At 49.1% G+C, this 19,046-nt stretch overlaps 1 protein-coding gene across 1 annotated transcript in view; it reads left to right on the top strand.

The window, feature by feature from the left end:
• LOC148323976 (titin-like) overlaps positions 1-19,046 on the top strand; it is a 28,062-nt gene that overhangs the window by 5,216 nt on the left and 3,800 nt on the right. Inside the window, exons 11-36 of the mRNA XM_088314503.1 lie at positions 40-327; positions 405-704; positions 804-1,138; positions 1,226-2,957; positions 3,042-3,344; positions 3,501-3,812; positions 3,938-4,228; positions 4,427-4,726; positions 5,126-5,267; positions 5,635-5,798; positions 6,544-6,846; positions 6,913-7,194; positions 7,276-7,869; positions 7,977-8,267; positions 8,360-8,659; positions 8,761-9,063; positions 9,151-9,453; positions 9,535-9,803; positions 9,881-10,196; positions 11,138-11,443; positions 11,548-11,847; positions 11,950-12,525; positions 12,610-12,915; positions 12,999-13,381; positions 13,476-13,686; positions 13,771-19,026. Coding sequence (XP_088170629.1) covers positions 40-327; positions 405-704; positions 804-1,138; positions 1,226-2,957; positions 3,042-3,344; positions 3,501-3,812; positions 3,938-4,228; positions 4,427-4,726; positions 5,126-5,267; positions 5,635-5,798; positions 6,544-6,846; positions 6,913-7,194; positions 7,276-7,869; positions 7,977-8,267; positions 8,360-8,659; positions 8,761-9,063; positions 9,151-9,453; positions 9,535-9,803; positions 9,881-10,196; positions 11,138-11,443; positions 11,548-11,847; positions 11,950-12,525; positions 12,610-12,915; positions 12,999-13,381; positions 13,476-13,686; positions 13,771-19,026 — 14,466 coding nt within the window. The remainder of the gene's footprint in view (positions 1-39; positions 328-404; positions 705-803; positions 1,139-1,225; positions 2,958-3,041; positions 3,345-3,500; positions 3,813-3,937; positions 4,229-4,426; positions 4,727-5,125; positions 5,268-5,634; positions 5,799-6,543; positions 6,847-6,912; positions 7,195-7,275; positions 7,870-7,976; positions 8,268-8,359; positions 8,660-8,760; positions 9,064-9,150; positions 9,454-9,534; positions 9,804-9,880; positions 10,197-11,137; positions 11,444-11,547; positions 11,848-11,949; positions 12,526-12,609; positions 12,916-12,998; positions 13,382-13,475; positions 13,687-13,770; positions 19,027-19,046) is intronic.

The raw sequence follows: 19,046 nt of genomic DNA, 5'->3' as shown, positions 1-19,046 counted from the left end.
GTTTTCAGAATCCTAACAAGTTCTCTTTGCAATTTGTAGTCTCTCCTGAGATCGAATGGTCCCCAGACCAGGCTCTGACGCTGAGAGCTGGAGAAAATGTCAAGCTTGGCTGCAACATCATCGGTCGTCCAGTGCCGCAAGTTGTATGGTACAAGGATGGAAAAGAAATCGACAAGAGAACCATGCTGGATATTGAGATCACAGCTGGTATCGGTACCAGCAGCCTGTTCATTCGTGATGCAGACAGGAACCACCGCGGCATCTACACTGTGGAGGCCAAGAACAGCTCGGGTGCCAAGAAAGCGGACGTCAATGTCAGAGTACAAGGTAGCTATATTCTCACGACTGCAACTGCACTATCCAATTTGTCCATTTTTGACAGATTTACCGTTTTGTCTTTTCAGATACTCCTGGGCCAGTTGACGGTCCCATTCGTTTCACCGGCATCACAGCCGAAAAGTGCTCAGTGTGGTGGAATCCTCCGGAAAATGATGGTTGCGCTGCCATCACCCATTATGTTGTAGAGAAGAGGGAGACGTCTCGGCTTTCCTGGGCTTTGGTCAGCTCTAAGTGTGAAGCCTGCTCTTTCAGCGCCACCAACCTCATCAAGGGCAACGAGTACCAGTTTAGAATCTCTGCTGTCAACAAGTTTGGTGTTGGAAAACCACTGGACTCTGTTCCCTTCATTGCACAGATGCAATACAGTAAAAAAAAATTTTAAGTTCTTGTTGTCTGCCTAAAAGAGTAATTGCGTTGTAATGTTAATCGCCAAAGCCTAATATTTTGTCTGTTCCTGTACTCAGCTGTGCCTGAGGCACCTGGTACCCCTGATTCTACACATGTGACCGGCACCAGCATCACCCTGTGCTGGACCAGGCCGAGGTCTGACGGCGGCAACGAGATCAAGCACTACATCTTGGAGAGGCGTGAGAAGAAGAGTTTGCGCTGGGTGAAGGTCTCTGCAAAAAGGCCCATCACAGAGCTCAGGCACAGAGTTACCAACCTTACAGAGGGCAATGAGTATGAGTTCCGTGTCATGGCAGAGAACGACGCTGGTGTCGGACCAGCCAGTGGCACATCTAGGCTCTTCAAATGCAGAGAGCCGACCAGTTCTCCCAGCGCCCCGACAGTTATCAAGGTAGGCATCGAGACAGCATAGAGATCTCAGATTTCTGCATGATTAAAGACCAACTCTTCCACTATCTGTGTTATGTGTGTCCTTCAGGTTATTGACTCCACTAAATCCTCTGTCACCCTGGAATGGACCAAGCCAGTCTTTGATGGCGGTCTACCGATTATTGGCTACAATATTGACATGTGCAAGGCCAGTCTTGAAGAGTGGCATAGAGTAAATGGTCAGATTTGCATTCACAATCGTTACACTGCCAAGGGCCTGGTTGCCGGTGAATTTTACAAGTTTAGGGTCAGCGCTGTAAATGGGTCTGGGGAAGGGGAATCCTCAGTGATGCCAATTGCCGTGCAGGCGATAGATAGGCTAACGTCGCCTGAGTTTGACATTGATGCCACCTTCAAGCAGACACATACAGTTAAAAATGGTGGCACCCTGGACCTTCACGTGGCTTTCCGGGGCAAACCAACTCCTCTAGCCACCTGGTCCCGAGTGGATAGCGACTTGCCGGTGATGGCCGATATTAACAGCACAGATTCCCAGTCGACTCTGACTATCGAGGGCTGCACACGCTACGAGGCTGGCAAGTACACACTTACCCTGGAAAACAACAGCGGACGCAAGTCCATTACATTTAACGTGAAAGTGCTAGATACGCCCGGACCGCCGGGCACCTTCACCTTCAAGGATGTCACACGTGGAGCATTAACCATGATGTGGGATGCCCCGAGCAACGACGGCGGCTCACGAATCCAGCACTATATGGTGGACAAGCGCGAGGCCAGCCACCTTACGTGGCAAGAGGTCAGCACCAAGTGCTCCCGCCAGATGATCAGGGTAACCGGTCTGGATATCGGTGTATCGTACCTCTTCAGAGTGATTGCTGTTAACCAGTACGGCCAAGGGGAGCCCCATGAGATGACCAACCCCATCATGGCGACAGAAGAGCCCGCTCCGCCTAAGAGAGTCGACGTTGTGGACACCAGCAATTCCACAGCCTCGCTGGTGTGGCTTAAGCCTGACCACGACGGTGGCAGCCACATCAGAGGGTACATAGTGGAGTTCAGAGCCGAGGACAAGCAGTTCTGGTCTGTCGCTGGGGAGACCAAGTCCCTTAAGATGCTACTAGAGGGTCTGATTGAAAACACACATTATGAATTCAGAGTCAAGGCCAAGAACGACGCTGGTATCAGTGAGCCTCAGGCTACCTTAACCTCGGTGCTTATCAAAGAGCCTCGCATTGAACCCACCGCCGATCTCAGCAGCATCACCAACCAGCTCATCACCTGCAAAACCTCCAATACCTTCACCATTGACATCCCTATTAGCGGCAGACCGGCACCAAAAGTCACTTGGAGGCTGGAAGAGATGAAATTGAAGGAGACAGACAGAGTTTCCATTAAGACCACCAAAGAGAGAACCACTCTGGTGGTAAAAGACAGCAAGAGAAGCGACAGCGGCAAATACTACCTTACTCTAGAGAATGCTGCTGGATTCAAGACCTTTACTGTGACTGTAATGATTGTTGGAAGACCCAGCCCTCCCACAGGGCCTGTGGTGGTCTCCGGTGTATCCTCTGAGTCCTGCTCATTGTCCTGGTGTGAGCCTTCTGACGATGGCGGCACAGAAATCAGTAACTATATTGTTGAAAAGCGCGAGTCTGGGTCGACCTCCTGGCAAGTGGTCAACTCCAGTGTGAAGAGAACGACCATAAAAGTCACTCATCTGACCAAGTATATGGAGTACACATTCAGAGTGTGCGCCGAGAACAAGTTTGGAGTCAGCAAGTCCATCGAGTCTGCTGCTGTGGTCATTGAACATCCTTTCGGTATGTGTTTGACCTGCTTTATGTATTGCCTGAAATGTTGTGCATTTTTTGTAAAATTATGATTTCCTTGATTAACTCCTGCAGTTCCTCCAAGTCCTCCCACTCGTCCCGATGTGGTGACCGTGTCTGCCAATGCCATCAGCATCAAATGGGATGTGCCCTATGCGGACGGTGGTAGCATGGTGACTGGTTACTGGATTGAGAAGAAAGAGCGTAATACAATTCTGTGGGTGAGGGAGAACAAGCTGCCCTGTCTGGATTGTCACTACAAGGTGTCTGGTCTGATTGAGGGTCTGGAGTACCAGTTTAGAGTCTACGCCATGAACATTGCTGGAATTAGCAAGGCCAGTGAGGCCTCGAGACCAGTGGTGGCACTCAACCCTGTCGGTGAGTGGAAGACTGGTTTTACACATGCGAACCTTTAGTACGGCCAGTCTTATTTATGTACATGGGCAATAATGGCTCTGATCAAGCTGAAAGGATACTACAAGGCCTTAACAACTTAATTGTTCTGATTAAAACATCTGATCCTCCTCTCTTCAGATCCGCCCGGTCACCCTCAGGTGACAGACATCACTCGTTCCTCTGTGTCATTGTGCTGGACTGTGCCCGTCAATGACGGTGGCAGCAATATAGTCGGCTACGTGGTGGAGAGGAAAGTCTACAGTACTGATGAGTGGGATGACAACCGCTGGCTCAAGTGTAACTACACCACCATCACTGAGAACTACTTCACTGTCACCAACCTGGGAGAGGGAGAAACCTTCGAATATCACATCATTGCCAAGAATGCTGCTGGGGTGCACAGTGCGCCCTCCATATCCACCGGACCCGTGACTTGCAAGGATGAATACAGTAAGCTCTCAAATTGTCATGTTTTTTTTTTTTTGGTTTGTTTTCATCAGCTGTTTCAGTTGCAGTGGAGCCTGACTTAGTAGCTGATTTTAATGTAAGCGGAAATTGTCTTTCTCCATATTCAGCTCCTCCTAAAGCAGAGTTGGACAGCAAGTTGATTGGCGAGACCATCATTGTCACCGCTGGCTCTGACCTTGTCCTGGACGGTGCGGTGGGTGGTAAACCAGAACCCACCGTTTACTGGTCCAAGGGTGACAAGATCCTGGAGCTGGGCGAGAAGTACTCGCTGACCTACACCAGCACAAGAGCTATGGCTGTCATCAAGAACTGCGACAGATTTGACACCGGCAGATACATCTTGACTGTCAAGAACGTCAATGGAATCAAGACAGCTACCGTCAGCGTTAAAGTTCTGGGTTAGTTGATTAACTCTTAACCATAACTAGGGGTCTTTTTGTGGAAGGTCGTGCAGCTCCAAATTTGGACTTGAGTGTATACTGTATAAACAAATCATGAAGGAAAGTGAGCGCTTACGAATCTGTGGTGTGGTGGTTCCACAAACTGAAAATGCTGACTTATACAATGTGAACTGACTATCTTTTGGTGTCTCGCAGACACTCCTGGGCCTCCTGCTGGTAAGATTGCGATCAGCAGAGTGACGGAGGAGAAGTGCACCGTGTCCTGGAAGATCCCTCTTGAAGACGGTGGCGACATTGTCAGCCATTACATCGTGGAGCGCCGTGAGACCAGTCGCCTCAACTGGGTCATCATGGAGACCGAGTGCAAGAGCTTGTCCTGTGTCAGCACCCGGCTGATCAAGGGCAACGAGTACATCTTCCGAGTGCGCGGCGTCAACAAGTATGGACCTGGTGTTCCACTGGAATCGGAGCCGGTCATAGCCAGAAATGCTTACAGTAAGATTTATGTGCAAAGCTGGCCTTATTTTTAGCCTACAGATAAGCGGCTAAGGTGCTTTCAGCTCAGCAGAACTAGGTTTAATCTGTGTGTCCTAATAAAACTAGAGTGGGATCAAGACACGTACTATATGTACGTCTTAAATAAATCTTAAGTATTCATTTGTTTCAATATATTGTGGCAAAAAATAAATAAATCCAGTCAAGTCTCATGAGTCCCAAGTCAAATTCAAGTCTTTGGTCATTTTTAGTCGAGCAAGTCCCCAGTAGTCCTAAATTTGCAGACACAAGTCTGACTGGAGTCCAGTCATGTGGCGAGAGCCCCCACCTCCGTTAAAAAGTCATGTGTATCATGCATTTTTGAGTGTGTGCCTCTGACCCTGTCTGTCTCTACTCCAGCGTTGCCATCCCCACCGGGTACACCAGAGGCCACAGCCGTGGGCAAGGAACACGTCATTATCGAGTGGTTGAAGCCGGAAAGTGACGGAGGCAGCGAGATCAAAACCTACATTGTGGACAAACGGGAGAAGAACAGCACCAGGTTTGAGCAAATCTCTAATGTGGACACACCTAAATCTAAGCAGGAGTGGATCAAGGCAAAACCCAACCGACCATAATTGATGTATTGAAGATATTTGATCAGAGATTTCTTTTAACAAGCGAGAGCATTTTTTCTCCTGACTGTTTTCACTTGTTTTGGAGAATTTATCACTGGTCATGAGTAATTTTAATCCTAATTTTATAGGCTTGAATAGTAGAAATGCAAATGTTTTACGACCAACCTAAACATAGTCATTTCTTTTTTTTTTCCCTTGTTTTTTTTAAATGCCAGTTTTTGCTGTGTCACTCTGCCTTTTGATCTTCTCCGTGTGCTCGTGACACCTACACTCTCTCATCGTGCAAATCAGGTGGACACGAGTCAATAAGACCTACACCATCTATGACACCCGCCTCAAGATCACAGGCCTGCTAGAAGGAAGCGAATACCAGTTCAGAGTGACGGCCGTCAATGCGGCAGGAAACAGCCAGCCCAGCGACGCCTCGCTGTACTTCCTCCTCAAAGATCCCACATGTGAGACTCTCTGTTTGGCTTTATCGTTTGGCATCATGCGCCGCATTTATTGCAATTCTGTAAAACTGTCAAAATGTTTTCAAATATTTGGGGAGAATTTTTTACTACCCAATGCTCGCCAAGGTGTTTTTCGAACACAATTTTTTTGAAAATGAAAACTAAACTAAAGCTAAGTGCTTTAAAAAAACTAAAAATAATCAAAAGATACCACCTTGAAAACAAATGAAAACGAACTACATTCAGAAAACAAAAATCAAAACAAAACAAAAACTAAGCGTAATTCAAATTCCAAAACTCTAAGATGGATGTGCTAACCACATGGCCAGCATGAATCATATGCACAGTACATCTTGAAAATGAAAAAAAAAAAAAAAAAAACGGCTTGGCAATGAAGCAAATCGTTTTCAGGACTTGGGGTTGTGCACCCCATTAGAATCGATCAGACTTCCATATTCCGAATCAAACTGAGAGCTAGACTAAGTTTCCTTTTCAATTTGTTTCCATTCTTGCTCGAGGTGCAGTTTCAGTCCAGGGTCTCCATTGTCATATTTTCTACCTCACTCTATGTCACATGGTTTCAATGGGAGACCGGTCTGGACTGCTGCAGTCTAATACCCCCTTTGACCTGCTAAAATAAGCTCGGACGCCACAGATGGCCCCAGGGCATAGTTCCAGCACCCCTGATCTACTCAAAGGCATATTTTGAACACCATTCATTCAAACTTCTGCTTGCATCCCCTCATAGACACCCCAGCTCCCCCATCAATGCCTCGCATCACAGACACAACCAAGCACAGCATCAGCATGACTTGGACCAGACCCATGTACGACGGCGGCTCAGATGTCACCGGCTACGTGGTGGAAATACTTGAGGAAGGTTCTGAGCAGTGGTACCGCGCCACAGCCAAGGTTCTCAAGACCAACGAGTATCTAGCCGGCGGTCTGGTCGCCAATAAGAAATACAGATTCAGGGTGGCAGCTGTCAACAGCAACGGCACCGGGGAGTTTAGTGAACCCAGTGCTGAGCTCGAGCCCCTTGAGAGAATTGGTAAGTCTTGCCTGGAGGACATTATTTATAATGCAACATGATTCTGATGGCACTGCGTCCTCTCAGAAATGCCCGAGCTGGAATTGGACGGGGACCTAAAGAAGACTGTTTGTCTTCGTGCTGGAGGAACTTTACGACTTTTTGTGACTGTTGGTGGACGCCCAACGCCAGTTGTGTCCTGGAGGAAGGCGGGCGTGGAGCTGCAGAGCCGCGGCTTCATCGAGACCACTGACAGCTACACCATGTTGATTGTGGAGAAGGTTGACCGCTACGACTCTGGAAAATACATAGTTGAGGCAGAGAACCCGTCCGGCAAGAAGTCTGCAACCATCCTGGTTAAAGTCTATGGTAGGTGAACATCCAAACATTCCATGGATGTAGGTTTAAAACTGGAGTCAAAAATATATTTTTCCTACTTATCTCGTGCAGACACTCCTGGTCCTCCAGCTTCTGTCAAAGTGAAGGACTATACCAAGGAGTCAGTTGTCATCACCTGGGACGTCCCAAGTATTGATGGTGGCGCTCACGTCAGCAACTATATCATTGAGAAACGTGAAGCTAGCATGAAGTCTTACAAGACTGTCACCACAGAGTGCAGAAAGACCCTGTTCAGGATCACTGGCCTGGAGGAGGGTGCGCACTACTTCTTTAGAGTACTACCGGAGAACATCTATGGTGTTGGTGAGCCTTGCGAGACAGCTGAGGCTGTGCTGGTATGCGAAGTGCCATCAGTGCCCCTGAGCCTCCAGATCATTGACATCACAAAGTCTTCTGTCACTTTGCGCTGGGAGAAACCGATGCATGAAGGCGGCAGCAAACTTACGGGCTATGTTATTGAAGCCTGCAAGGTGTCTACAGACAGGTGGACCACAGTTGCCACCGTCAAGGCCTCTACTTCCCAGTACACCATTCAATCTTTGACAGAGAACGACCAGTACCTTTTCAGAATCCGAGCCTGTAACAGCAGAGGAACCGGTGAGGCCATGGACATTGTTACACCTGTCACCATCCAGGAAATCAAAGGTAAGACTATGACTGCAGAGAGACGCACACCTTAAGAGCAGTAAAATGATTCCCCACCTTTATCATTTCACATGACACGTCCATGCCTCTTCTGTGTTTGCCACCAGTGATGCCAAAGATCGACATAACCAGCATTCCTCAGAAGGTTGTCTATGTCCCCCGTGGTAAACCCATCGATCTCAACTTGCCAATTACGGCCAAACCACAGCCTGTCTGCGCCTGGTTCTTTGACGGCATCCAGCTGAAGGACAGCCTGGAGCGTATCAAAATTGAAAGCAATGGCAAATACAGCCATCTCATCATCCGCGAGACCACGATCAACGACACAGGAGAGTACATGCTAGAGGTCAAGAACGCCATTGGTGTGGCAACTGAAGTTATTAAAGTTGTCATCCTCGGTAAGGTCACAGAATCTCCAACTAGACGCCAAACTAATTTTCAGATATTGGCAATGTCAGATCTGGACCCTGCTCTTCATGTGCTTTTTCAGACAAACCCGGGATACCAGTCGGTCCTGTGAAGATCGTGGAGGTTGATGGCTTATCAGTGACCGTTAGCTGGGAACCACCAGAGAAGGATGGGGGAGCAAACATCAGCGGATATGTTGTCGAACAGCGCGATGCTCACCGTCCCGGTTGGATCACCATCTCAGAATCGGTGACCCGACCGTGCTTCAAGTTCACCAGACTCTCTGAGGGAACAGAGTATGTGTTCCGTGTTGCCGCCATGAACCGCTTTGGTGTTGGTTGTTTCCTGAAGTCAGACGTGGTGGAATGCAAATGCGCCCAAAGTGAGTCCACATTTCAAATTGACCTCCACAACTTTTAGGCGTTGCAGCAATCTGTAAATCTATAGTTTTTCTCCTAATCTATCCGTGATTGACTCGTGCAGCCATCCCCGGACCGCCGAGCAGACCAGAGGTGCTTGACGTCACTCACGAGGGCATGACCCTGACTTGGCATCCGCCAGAGGACAACGGTGGCTCCACCATTGCCGGTTATATTATTGAGCGCAAGGAGCCTCGTTCTGACAGATGGCTGAGGATTAACAAGAACCCAGTGACCATGACCAGGTACCGCTCTTCTGGTCTGATCGAAGGCCTGGAGTACGAATACCACATCACCGCCATTAACTCCAGAGGAACTGGCAAACCCAGCGAGACCTCTGCCATCACTGTTGCCATGGACCCCATTGGTACATGATAAGTTTGAAGTACAGATACAGACATGCATCTACTTGTGAATCAGCCATTCTGACTCTAGATGTACTGTTCTTAAATAGCGCCACCAGGTCCTCCACTTCATCCCAAAGTCACAGACACCACCAGAACCTCTGTGTCTCTAGCCTGGTTGCCTCCTGTAGAGGAAGGCGGCTCTGTGGTCACCGGTTACCTTGTTGAGATGCAGAAGGTGGACCAGGTGGACTGGACCCGGTGCAACACCACACCCACCAAAATGTACGAGTATACCCTCACACACATGCCTCAGGGTGCTGAGTACAAGTTTAGAGTCATCGCCTGCAATGCTGGTGGAACTGGAGAGCCAGCAGACATTGCTGGGGTAGTCAAAGTCCAGGAGATGCTCAGTAAGATTATATTGTTTGCAAAGTGAAGTGCACTATTTGTAGTATTCGAGCTAACCGAAATCTGCACTGTGACTTCCTTAGATTATCCTGAATTTGAGCTGGACAGTAGATATGAGGAGGGCTACGTGGTGCGGCAAGGAGGAGTCATCTGCCTCTCGGTGCCGTTCACTGGTAAACCCATACCGACATGCAAGTGGACCAAGGACGGACGCGACATCTCCCACCGGGCCATGATCGCCGTCAATGATGACATAACAGAGCTTGTCATCAAAGAGGCTCACAAAGATGACACGGGTACTTACGACCTGCTGTTGGAGAACAAATGTGGCAGGAAAGCCGCGTACATCAAGGTAAGGTCGAATCCTCTTAGCTAAAACCTGGTTAAGGTGTTTTTAAATCTCATGTGTGCATTGCTGTATGTATCCAGGTGAAGGTAATCGGGCGGCCCGACATCCCGGAGGGCCCTCTGGAGTTTGACGATATCCAGGCCAGATCAGTTCGAGTCAGCTGGAGGCCCCCGTCTGATGATGGAGGCTCTGACCTCCTTGGATATATCGTGGAGAGACGAGAAGTCTCCAAGGCTGCTTGGTACACGGTGGATGCCCGGGTCACAGAGAACTCCCTGGTGGTCAAAGGCCTAAAAGAAAATATGCAGTACCACTTCAGGGTGTCTGCTGAGAACCAGTTTGGTGTCAGCCGGTCTCTGAAGTCTGAGGAGCCTGTCACAGCAAAGACACCACTCTGTGAGTACCGACAATGGACATACTGTGGTAACGTGACTTAAAGGTGCCCAAACCTATGAGTTTTTCGAGTTCAAAGCAGTCTCTTTGTTAATTTTATTTATTTATTTTTTTTTCCTTTGCTTTGTGTCAACCGAAATTTGAGCTATGAACAAGCTTTAGATATGTTGCCATTTGAGTAAAGTGAAAGAACTGGCGCAATGATGGTACAGAGTTCCTCATTTACTTTGCAGTTCGGTTTTTGCAGATTCACCTTACCGTGGATTTTCCTTTGCGACCATAACTTCAGGTTTCACCTTGCCGTTTTGGCACCTTTTGTTGCTATTTTTGTTCCTTCTACGTCGGAGCGGTCGAAAGATTCAGATATTTAATTTATTTTTATTTCTCTTTAAGAGGAATTTATTTATTTATTTATTTATTTTTACAAAAGCCCTGTCCATAAAAATTGGACAGCTTGCCGCCTATAATCAGCAGCTTGGTCTTGATTGTACAAGTGGCAATGCTTCCCACGTGTTTTTTTTTTTTTTTTAATTGGCTTAAACCAGGGGTCTTCAATCCTGTTCCTTGAGGGCCGGTGTCCTGCCCATTTTCCACCTCTCTTTGGTGCAACACACCTGAGCGATCGTTATCTAGCTTCTACAGACCTTGCTGATTATCTGATCATTTGAATCAGCTGTGTTGCAGCAGGGAGAGATGGAAAACCTGCAGGACACCGGCCCTCGAGGAACAGGATTGAGGACCCCTGGCTTAAAACTTTTTTCAGGAAACCCGATGCCATTGATGTTTGCACTTTTATTCCTTACGCACACTGACAATAATCAAATGCTGGAATATGAATTTGAACAGTTCTATTCTTTTAAGATTGTTAATCAAGGTGCTTTTGTACATAATTCTCTAATATCCAAACTCTTCTGATCCTTTGTTTCACTATTATTTCTCGACAGGCCCACCAGAACCTCCCAGCAATCCTCCAGAGATCATGGACGTGGCCAAGTCCTCAGTGTCTCTGTCATGGGCCCGGCCTCGGGACGATGGTGGCTCTCGTGTCACAGGATACTTTGTTGAGAGGCGGGAGGTTTCCACAGAGAAGTGGGTCCGCCACAACAAGACTCACATCACGACCACAATGTACAACATCACCGGCCTCATCCCTGATGCGGAGTACATGTTCAGAATTGTGGCGCAGAATGACGTAGGGCAGAGTGAGCCCGGCCCTGCATCTGAGTCGGTGGTCTGCAAAGATCCATTCGGTGTGTAAATGTCCCATGGCGGTACAATCAGTGGCGGGGGCGCTAATCAATTAAACCTTTGTTCCGGTTGTATGTTGACATGCTCCTTGATATCGTCTCGACAGATAAACCAAGCCAACCAGGAGAGATCAACATCATCTCTGTAACCAAAGACTGCATAACCATCCATTGGTTGCGGCCCGACTTTGACGGGGGGAAGGAGATCTTGGGGTATTGGATTGAGTTTAGGCAGGCCGGCGAAAGTGCCTGGAAAAAGTGCAACAAAGAGCGTTCCAAGGACCGTCAGTTTACCATGGGTGGCCTGATGGAAGCCACTGAGTACGAGTTCAGAATCTTAGCAGAGAACGAAGCTGGACTCAGCAGGCCTAGGCGCACACCCATGGGCATCAAAACCAAGTTGAGCGGTGAGTGACGTTTATGGAGTTCATCATCTCACTGCTCAAAATCCCAGATCCGGTTCTGGTTAAATTGTCAATTTGACATGGACTTTTTCTCATGTTCTCCAGTCGGCGAGGCTCCGGCTTTGAAGGAAGACATCCTTGATGTCACAACCAAACTCGGAGAGTCTGGCACCGTGTCTTGTGGCATCATCGGCAGACCTCTGCCAGATATCAAGTGGTACCGCTATGGAAAAGAGCTGATTCAGAGTCGCAAGTACAAGATGAGCTCAGATGGTCGCAACCACTCCCTCACCATCATGACAGACGAGCAGGAAGACGAGGGCCTGTACACCTGTAGGGCCATCAACGAAGCCGGAGAAATCGAGACCAGCGGCAAACTGCTGCTCCAGGCTGCACCTCAGCTGCACCCTGGCTTCCCTCTGAAGGAGAAATATTACGCCGGAGCTGGCACCAGTCTCCGCCTCCACGTGGTCTACATCGGCCGTCCCATTCCCCAGATTATGTGGTTCTATGACAAGAAGCCTCTGAACTCATCCGAGAAGGTGATTATTGAGAACACCGAGAGCTACACCCACTTGGTGGTGAGGAACGTCCAGAGGAAGACCAACGCTGGCCGTTACAAAGTGCAGCTGAGCAACAAGTTTGGCACTGTTGACACAGTATTGCGGGTTGAAATTCAAGGTAAAGTTAAGAATATAAGATGATTAAATGATACAATGTAGTTAACCCCGAAGCTCTAAAATTGACTGTTTTTGATGTACCCAGATAAGCCATGTATCCCGGAGGGTCCAGTGGTGGTGGAAGCGCTACTGAAGAGCTCCGTCATTATTGGCTGGAAGGCTCCCAAAGACGATGGTGGCTCCATGATCACTAACTACATTGTGGAGAAACGCATGGCCAAGGAGGGAGAAGTGTGGAACCTTGTGTCCTCTTCTGTCTCTGGGACCACGTGTCGCGTATCCAACCTTGTGGAGAGTGCCGGATACTACTTCAGAGTTTCCGCTCAGAATCAGTACGGTGTCAGCGAGCCTCTTGAGATTCCCTCCGTGGTCATCATCAAGAGTCCATTTGGTGAGTCGTGTAACCACAAAGAAGGAAGTCATCTTTATTTGATTGATCTTTGGTCATATTGAAGTGCTTTGTTTGCCCCTCAGAAAAACCTGGCATACCACAGCAACTCTTCATTATGAGCTCCTCCAAGGACTCATGTGTTGTCTGCTGGAAACCACCAAGCAGTGATGGTGGAGCTAAAGTGTCCGCCTACTATCTGGAGAAGCGTGAGAAGAAGCAGAACAAGTGGATGTCTGTCACCACTAAGACGATTGTGGAGACCAGCTATGAGGTCACAGGCCTAATTGAGGGCTTTGAGTATGAGTTCCGTGTCAAGTGTGAGAATTTGGGTGGAGAGAGTGACTGGAGCGAAATCTCAGAGCCCATTATACCCAAGTCCGACCAGGCTCTGCGTGCTCCTGGCTTCAGGGAGGAGATCCGAGACATGACTGTCAAATACCACGCCAATGCCACCTTTGTTACCAAGGTTCTAATCTCTATATCCATACACCTTTTGACAATGATGCATACCTTGTACTTCCTACATCATGAGTTCATATTCTTTTCCCACTTATGTGCAGGTGGTGGGACATCCCAAGCCTGTCGTGAAATGGTACAGAAGTGGAAAGGAGATCCAGGCTGACGGAACCAAAATTAAAGCCCATGAGTTCAAGGGCGGTTACTACCAATTGGTCATCTCTGCTGCTGATGAGAGTGACGCCACAGTCTATCAAGTCAGGGCGACCAACTCTGGAGGGTCCATCTCCACCACAGCAAACTTGGAAGTCGAAGGTAGACATTCAAGTTGCGGGAATGATCCTTTCAATGGTGATTGTTTTGAGACTGAGCGATGTGATGTGGTCTTTGTAATTCCAGTTCCTGCCAAGATTCACCTGCCAAAGGAGCTCCAAGGAATGGGAGCAGTCCACGCTGTTCGGGGTGACCACATAACCATCAAGATCCCCATTTCCGGAAAGCCCGAACCAGTAATTACCTGGCAGAAGGGTCAGGAGATTCTCTCCAACTCTCCTTATCACCAGATCATCACAACTCGCTCTTTCACATCACTGGTCTTCCAGAAGGGAGTGCAGCAGAAGGACACAGGCTACTATAGCATCACTGCCAAAAACAGGTTCGGCATGGACAAACAGACCATCGAGGTGAGCATAGCTGACATTCCTGAAGCTCCCAAAGGACTGGTGGTCAGCGACATCTCCCGAGACTCCATTACGCTGACCTGGGCGCCCCCTGCCAGTGATGGCGGTAGTGACATCATTGGTTATGTTGTGGAGAAATGTCCCACCTCTGCGGACAGGTGGATTCGAGCTGGAGAGACATCTGAATGCAGCATCACCATCCTCAACATCTTTGGCCAGGCAAAATATCAGTTCCGCGTTATAGCAGAGAACCAGTTTGGCCTGAGTCCTCCCTCTGCACCAACGGAAGCCATCACCACAAAGGAGGACAAGTCAGTGATCAGAAACTATGATGAGGAAGTAGATGAGACCAGAGAGATCACCAAAGAAGAGGCTCATTCCTTCAAGATCAAGGAACTGTACTCCAAGTACACTATTTCTGAGGAGTTGGCTCGTTGTCAATTTGGAGTGGTCCACCGTTGTGTGGAGATCGCAACCAAGAAGACCTTCATGGCCAAGTTTATCAAGGTTAAAGGAACAGACCGTGAGCTGGTTCTTCGGGAAATTGAGGCCTTGAATGTAGCAAGGCATAAGAACATTATCTACCTGCACGAATACTTTGAAAGTATGGAAGAGATTGTCCTCATCTTTGAGTTTATTTCTGGATTTGACATCTTTGAGCGCCTTGGAACAAGCAGCTTTGAGCTCACGGAGCAGGAAATTGTCCTCTATCTCAGACAGGTGTGCTCCGCTCTCAAGTTTTTGCATAGCATCAACGTTGGCCACTTTGATATCCGCCCTGACAACATTGTGTACACTACAAGGAAAAGCAATCTTGTCAAAATCATCGACATGGGTCAAGCCCGGTCGTTGGTACCAGGTGAAAACATTAGAATGCTCTTCTCGGCCCCTGAGTATTGCGCCCCAGAGGTCCACCGACACGACTTGGTCACAACAGCCACTGATATGTGGTCCGTGGGTGTGCTGGCCTACGTGCTGCTGAGTGGTCTCAATCCATTTGCTGCAGAATCCGTGACACAAATGATTGAGAACATCTCTGCCTGTGAGTATGTCTTTGACAGCGATGCGTTTAGGGATATCAGTTTGGAGGCTATGGACTTTGTGGACAGACTTCTTATCAAGGACAGGAAGCTCCGTATGACTGCCCATGAGGCTTTGGAGCACCCTTGGCTGAAGATGAAGATTGAGCACGTCAGCAGGAAGGTCATCCGAACACTAAGACACAGAAGGTACTACCACTCTGTGGTCAAGAGAACCGATACAATCGTCTCAGCAGCTCGTGTTGCCCATGGTGGTGCCTTCAAGAACCAGAGAGGGTTGGCGGTAGGCAAAGTGAAGATTGGTACCGAGTACCAAGGTCTACGTGCCGGCCCGGTCATGCATGCCTCTGCCGAGGAAGGTGGCCATGTTAGGTTCACTTGTAGCATTGCCAGTTTTGACCAAAGTACACAGGTGACGTGGTACTTTGGGAGCCGCCAGTTACACTCAAGCGCTAAGTACGAGATCACGTACAACAAGGGTTTTGCCAGCATATATGTGAAGGACATTGAAGAGAGTGACGATGGTGTCTACAGGTGCAAGGTGTTGAGCGACGACGGTGAAGATAGCGCGTATGGTGAACTCTTTGTTGAGTCAGTAAGAAGTATCAGGGAGCACTATGTCAGTCGTTCCATCACGAAACTGAGGAGGAGGGTTGACAAAAGCAAAATCCTGTACAGGCCACCGGAGTTCACACTGCCACTGTACAATCGCACCGCCTACATTGGTGAAGATGTGCGCTTTGGTGTCACCATTACCGTGCACCCCGATCCTCGTGTTACATGGTTGAAGAACGGAGAAAGAATCAAACCCGGAGACGATGACAAGTACACTTTCCTGAGTGACAAGGGTCTGTACCAGCTAATTATCCACAAGCTTGACATGAGCGACAATGCTGAATACACTGTTATGGCCCACAACAAATATGGAGAAGACAGCTGCAAGGCCCGTCTCACCGTGACACCACACCCCGTGACAGAGGAATCTATGAGGCCCACCTTCAAGCGTCTCCTAACCAATGTTGAATGCGCAGAAGGGGACAGTGTCCGCTTTGACGTCAGAGTGTCTGGAATCCCAACTCCTTCCCTAAAATGGGAGAAAGACGGCCATCCTCTTCAGCTGGGTCCAAAGATAATTGTCATCCAAGAAGATGCTGATCATCATGTCCTGTGCATCAGGGAGACACTACTTGAGGACTGTGGTATCTACAAAGTGACCGCAACTAACTGTGCTGGCTCTGTGAGTTGCCAGGCAACCCTGACCGTGGACCGCCTCACGTACACCAGAAGAGAGTACAAGAGTGAGGAGGAGAAACGCAGACATGTCCAGAAGCAGATTGAAAAGACCAACAAGTTGGCTCAGAAGATTGTTGCCACAGAGGAGATCATTCCTCTGAATCCAACAGCCCAAGAGGCTCTGAAATTTGCTGCAGAGATGTACAAGCCTGCCGTCAGTACCAAGAACATTGAGGGCGAGTTTGACATCACGATGTTGAAATCGGATAGCAAGAAATTAGAAGAAGAGCGGAAGATTTTCATGCCGTATGAGATTCCCGAACCTGTCGTTCATGACCGCCGAGCTCTGGATGAGGACAAAGTTATTAAGCAATTTGTTGCACTCTCTGACATGAAGTGGTACCGCAAATTGCGAGACCAGTACCTGGTTTCAGAGCGAGTGGAAAGGTTTGTGCAAAAGCGACAAAGGCGAATTCGCCTGTCCAGGTGGGAGCAGTTCTACGTCATGCCGCTCCCAAGGATCACCGACCAATATAGGCCAAGATGGCGAATTCCAAAAATGACTTTAGACGACCTGGAAATTGTCAGACCTGCCCGCCGTTCACCATCTCCCGAGTCAGACATATCGTTCAGATCTAGGAGACGATCATTGGGTGATTTGAGTGACGAGGAGCTGTTGATGAGCATCGATGACTATCTGCCCTCCAGGAGGACCGAGCAGGAAGAGATGATGCATGAGGATGAACTTGAGCTTGGCTTCTCTGCCTCCCCTGCGGTCAGTCCGGTTCGCATTGAACGGCGTGTGGTGCAGCGTGAGGAGAGGTCTCAGGAGCTACGGCAGGAAGCTCTGGAGGTTGCAGAGACAAAGAAAAAGCGTACTGTTTCTCAGTTGATGAGAAGGAGGCGCTCACTGTCCCCTACGTACATTGAGTTGATGCGTCCAGTCTCGGAGTTGATCCGACCAGCTCGCATGAGGCTGGCGGCTGAGGTGGAGACTGAGCTTGTAGAGCGGAGATCTCCAACGCCAGAGAGAACTCGTCCTCGTTCTCCAAGCCCCATAAGGTCTGTTGAGAGGTCTTCCCGTTCCTCCTCTCGGTTTGAGCGCTCTGCCCGCTTTGACATCATGTCCCGCTACGAGGCCAGAAAGGCAGCTCTGAAATCTGAGAGGACATATCAAGTAGTTAGTCAGTCACCATTCAGCCTGGATCACGGGCCCCGCGTAACTGTCAGGATGCGCTCTCACCGTGTGCCACTCGGCCAGGACACCAAATTCACTCTGAACATCCAAGCCAAGCCGGAGGCCGAGGTCAAGTGGTTCCACAACGGAAATGAAATTTCTGAAGCAGGCAGTAAATATATTTTCAGCAACATGAGCGGAGTTCTGACCATCACCATCCTGGACTGCCAAGAGGAAGACAGTGGCACATACCGCTGCTTCTGTTCCAACGCCAGAGGAGAAGCCTCGGATTACGCTACCCTGGATGTGGCAGGCGGTGCCTATACCACGTTCTCTTCTCGGCGCAAGGATGAGGAAGTTCCTAAATCGTTCGTCCCTGAAATGACTCGTATTGATCACTACCACTCGTCACGCTTCAAAACTGGCTATGAATCTGAAAGCCACTTTGAAGTGGAAGAAAGCAAGACTAAGCTATCCGAGACACATGAAGACATCACTCGGGAAAGGTATGGGGCGTCTTCTGAGAGGTACTCGTCTGCTGAGCGGTACGGCTCATCTATCAAGTACGCGTCGACAGAATACTTGTCATCTGCCTCCTCCTACTCGTCTGATAAGTTTGCTTTGGCTGCAAAACACACTACAGCTGAAACAAAGTCCAAGTATGCTTCTGAGTCTGTGCAGCTTTCTGCCCAAAAGGTGAAGCCATCTGTCGCAGCCAGATTCCTCACTAAGCCCCAGTCTGTGACCATAGCTGAGGGAGAGACAGCCCGGTTCTCCTGTGATATTGATGGAGCGCCTGCACCCTCTGTGATCTGGGTGCATGAGGGCAAAACCATTGTCTACTCCCACCGTGTTCAAGTGACCACCACACAGTACAAGTCCAACCTGGAGATCTCTTCTGTTACATCCTCGGATGAGGGGAGTTACACAGTCATCGTAGAGAACTTGGCGGGCCGGCAGGAGGCATATTTCACCTTGACCATCCGCAGACCCATTCCCAAAGCGGCCAAAGGCATCAAGTCCTCAGAACCTAGGATGCAGTCACCGGAGCCTTCAGTCACATCGCCCCCGCGGTCTGTGACCTCCCCTGTTCCCAGTGTGAAGTCACCAGAACATAGCATCAAGTCCGCTGAACCAAGTGTGAAGTCACAAGCACCTACCGTCAAGTCTCCTGAACCAAGTGTGAAGGCAGCAGCACCAGGTGTCAAGTCCCCTGAGCCAGGTGTCAAGTCACAAGCACCTAGCGTCAAGTCTCCTGAACCAAGTATGAAATCACCAACACCTAGAGTCAAATCCCCTGAACCTAGTGTGAAGGCAGCAGCACCCGGTCTCAAGTCACCTGAACCTAGTGTGAAAGCACCAGGTGTCAAGTCCCCTGATCCAATTGTGAAGGCACCAGCACCAGGTGTCAAGTCCCCTGAACCTAGTGTGACGGCACCAGCACCAGGTCTCAAGTCACCTGAACCTAGTGTGAAAGCACCAGGTGTCAAGTCCCCTGAACCAATTGTGAAGGCACCAGCACCAGGTGTCAAGTCCCCTGAACCA

The sequence above is a fragment of the Idiotropiscis lumnitzeri genome, chromosome 14 (assembly GCF_059441095.1).
Source record: "Idiotropiscis lumnitzeri isolate Australia: NSW breed Sydney's pygmy pipehorse chromosome 14, RoL_Ilum_1.0, whole genome shotgun sequence".
NCBI classification, from domain to species: Eukaryota; Metazoa; Chordata; class Actinopteri; order Syngnathiformes; family Syngnathidae; genus Idiotropiscis; species Idiotropiscis lumnitzeri.
The sequence above is the reverse complement of the archived record's forward strand: the minus strand, read 5'-3'. Positions and strand labels throughout refer to the sequence as shown.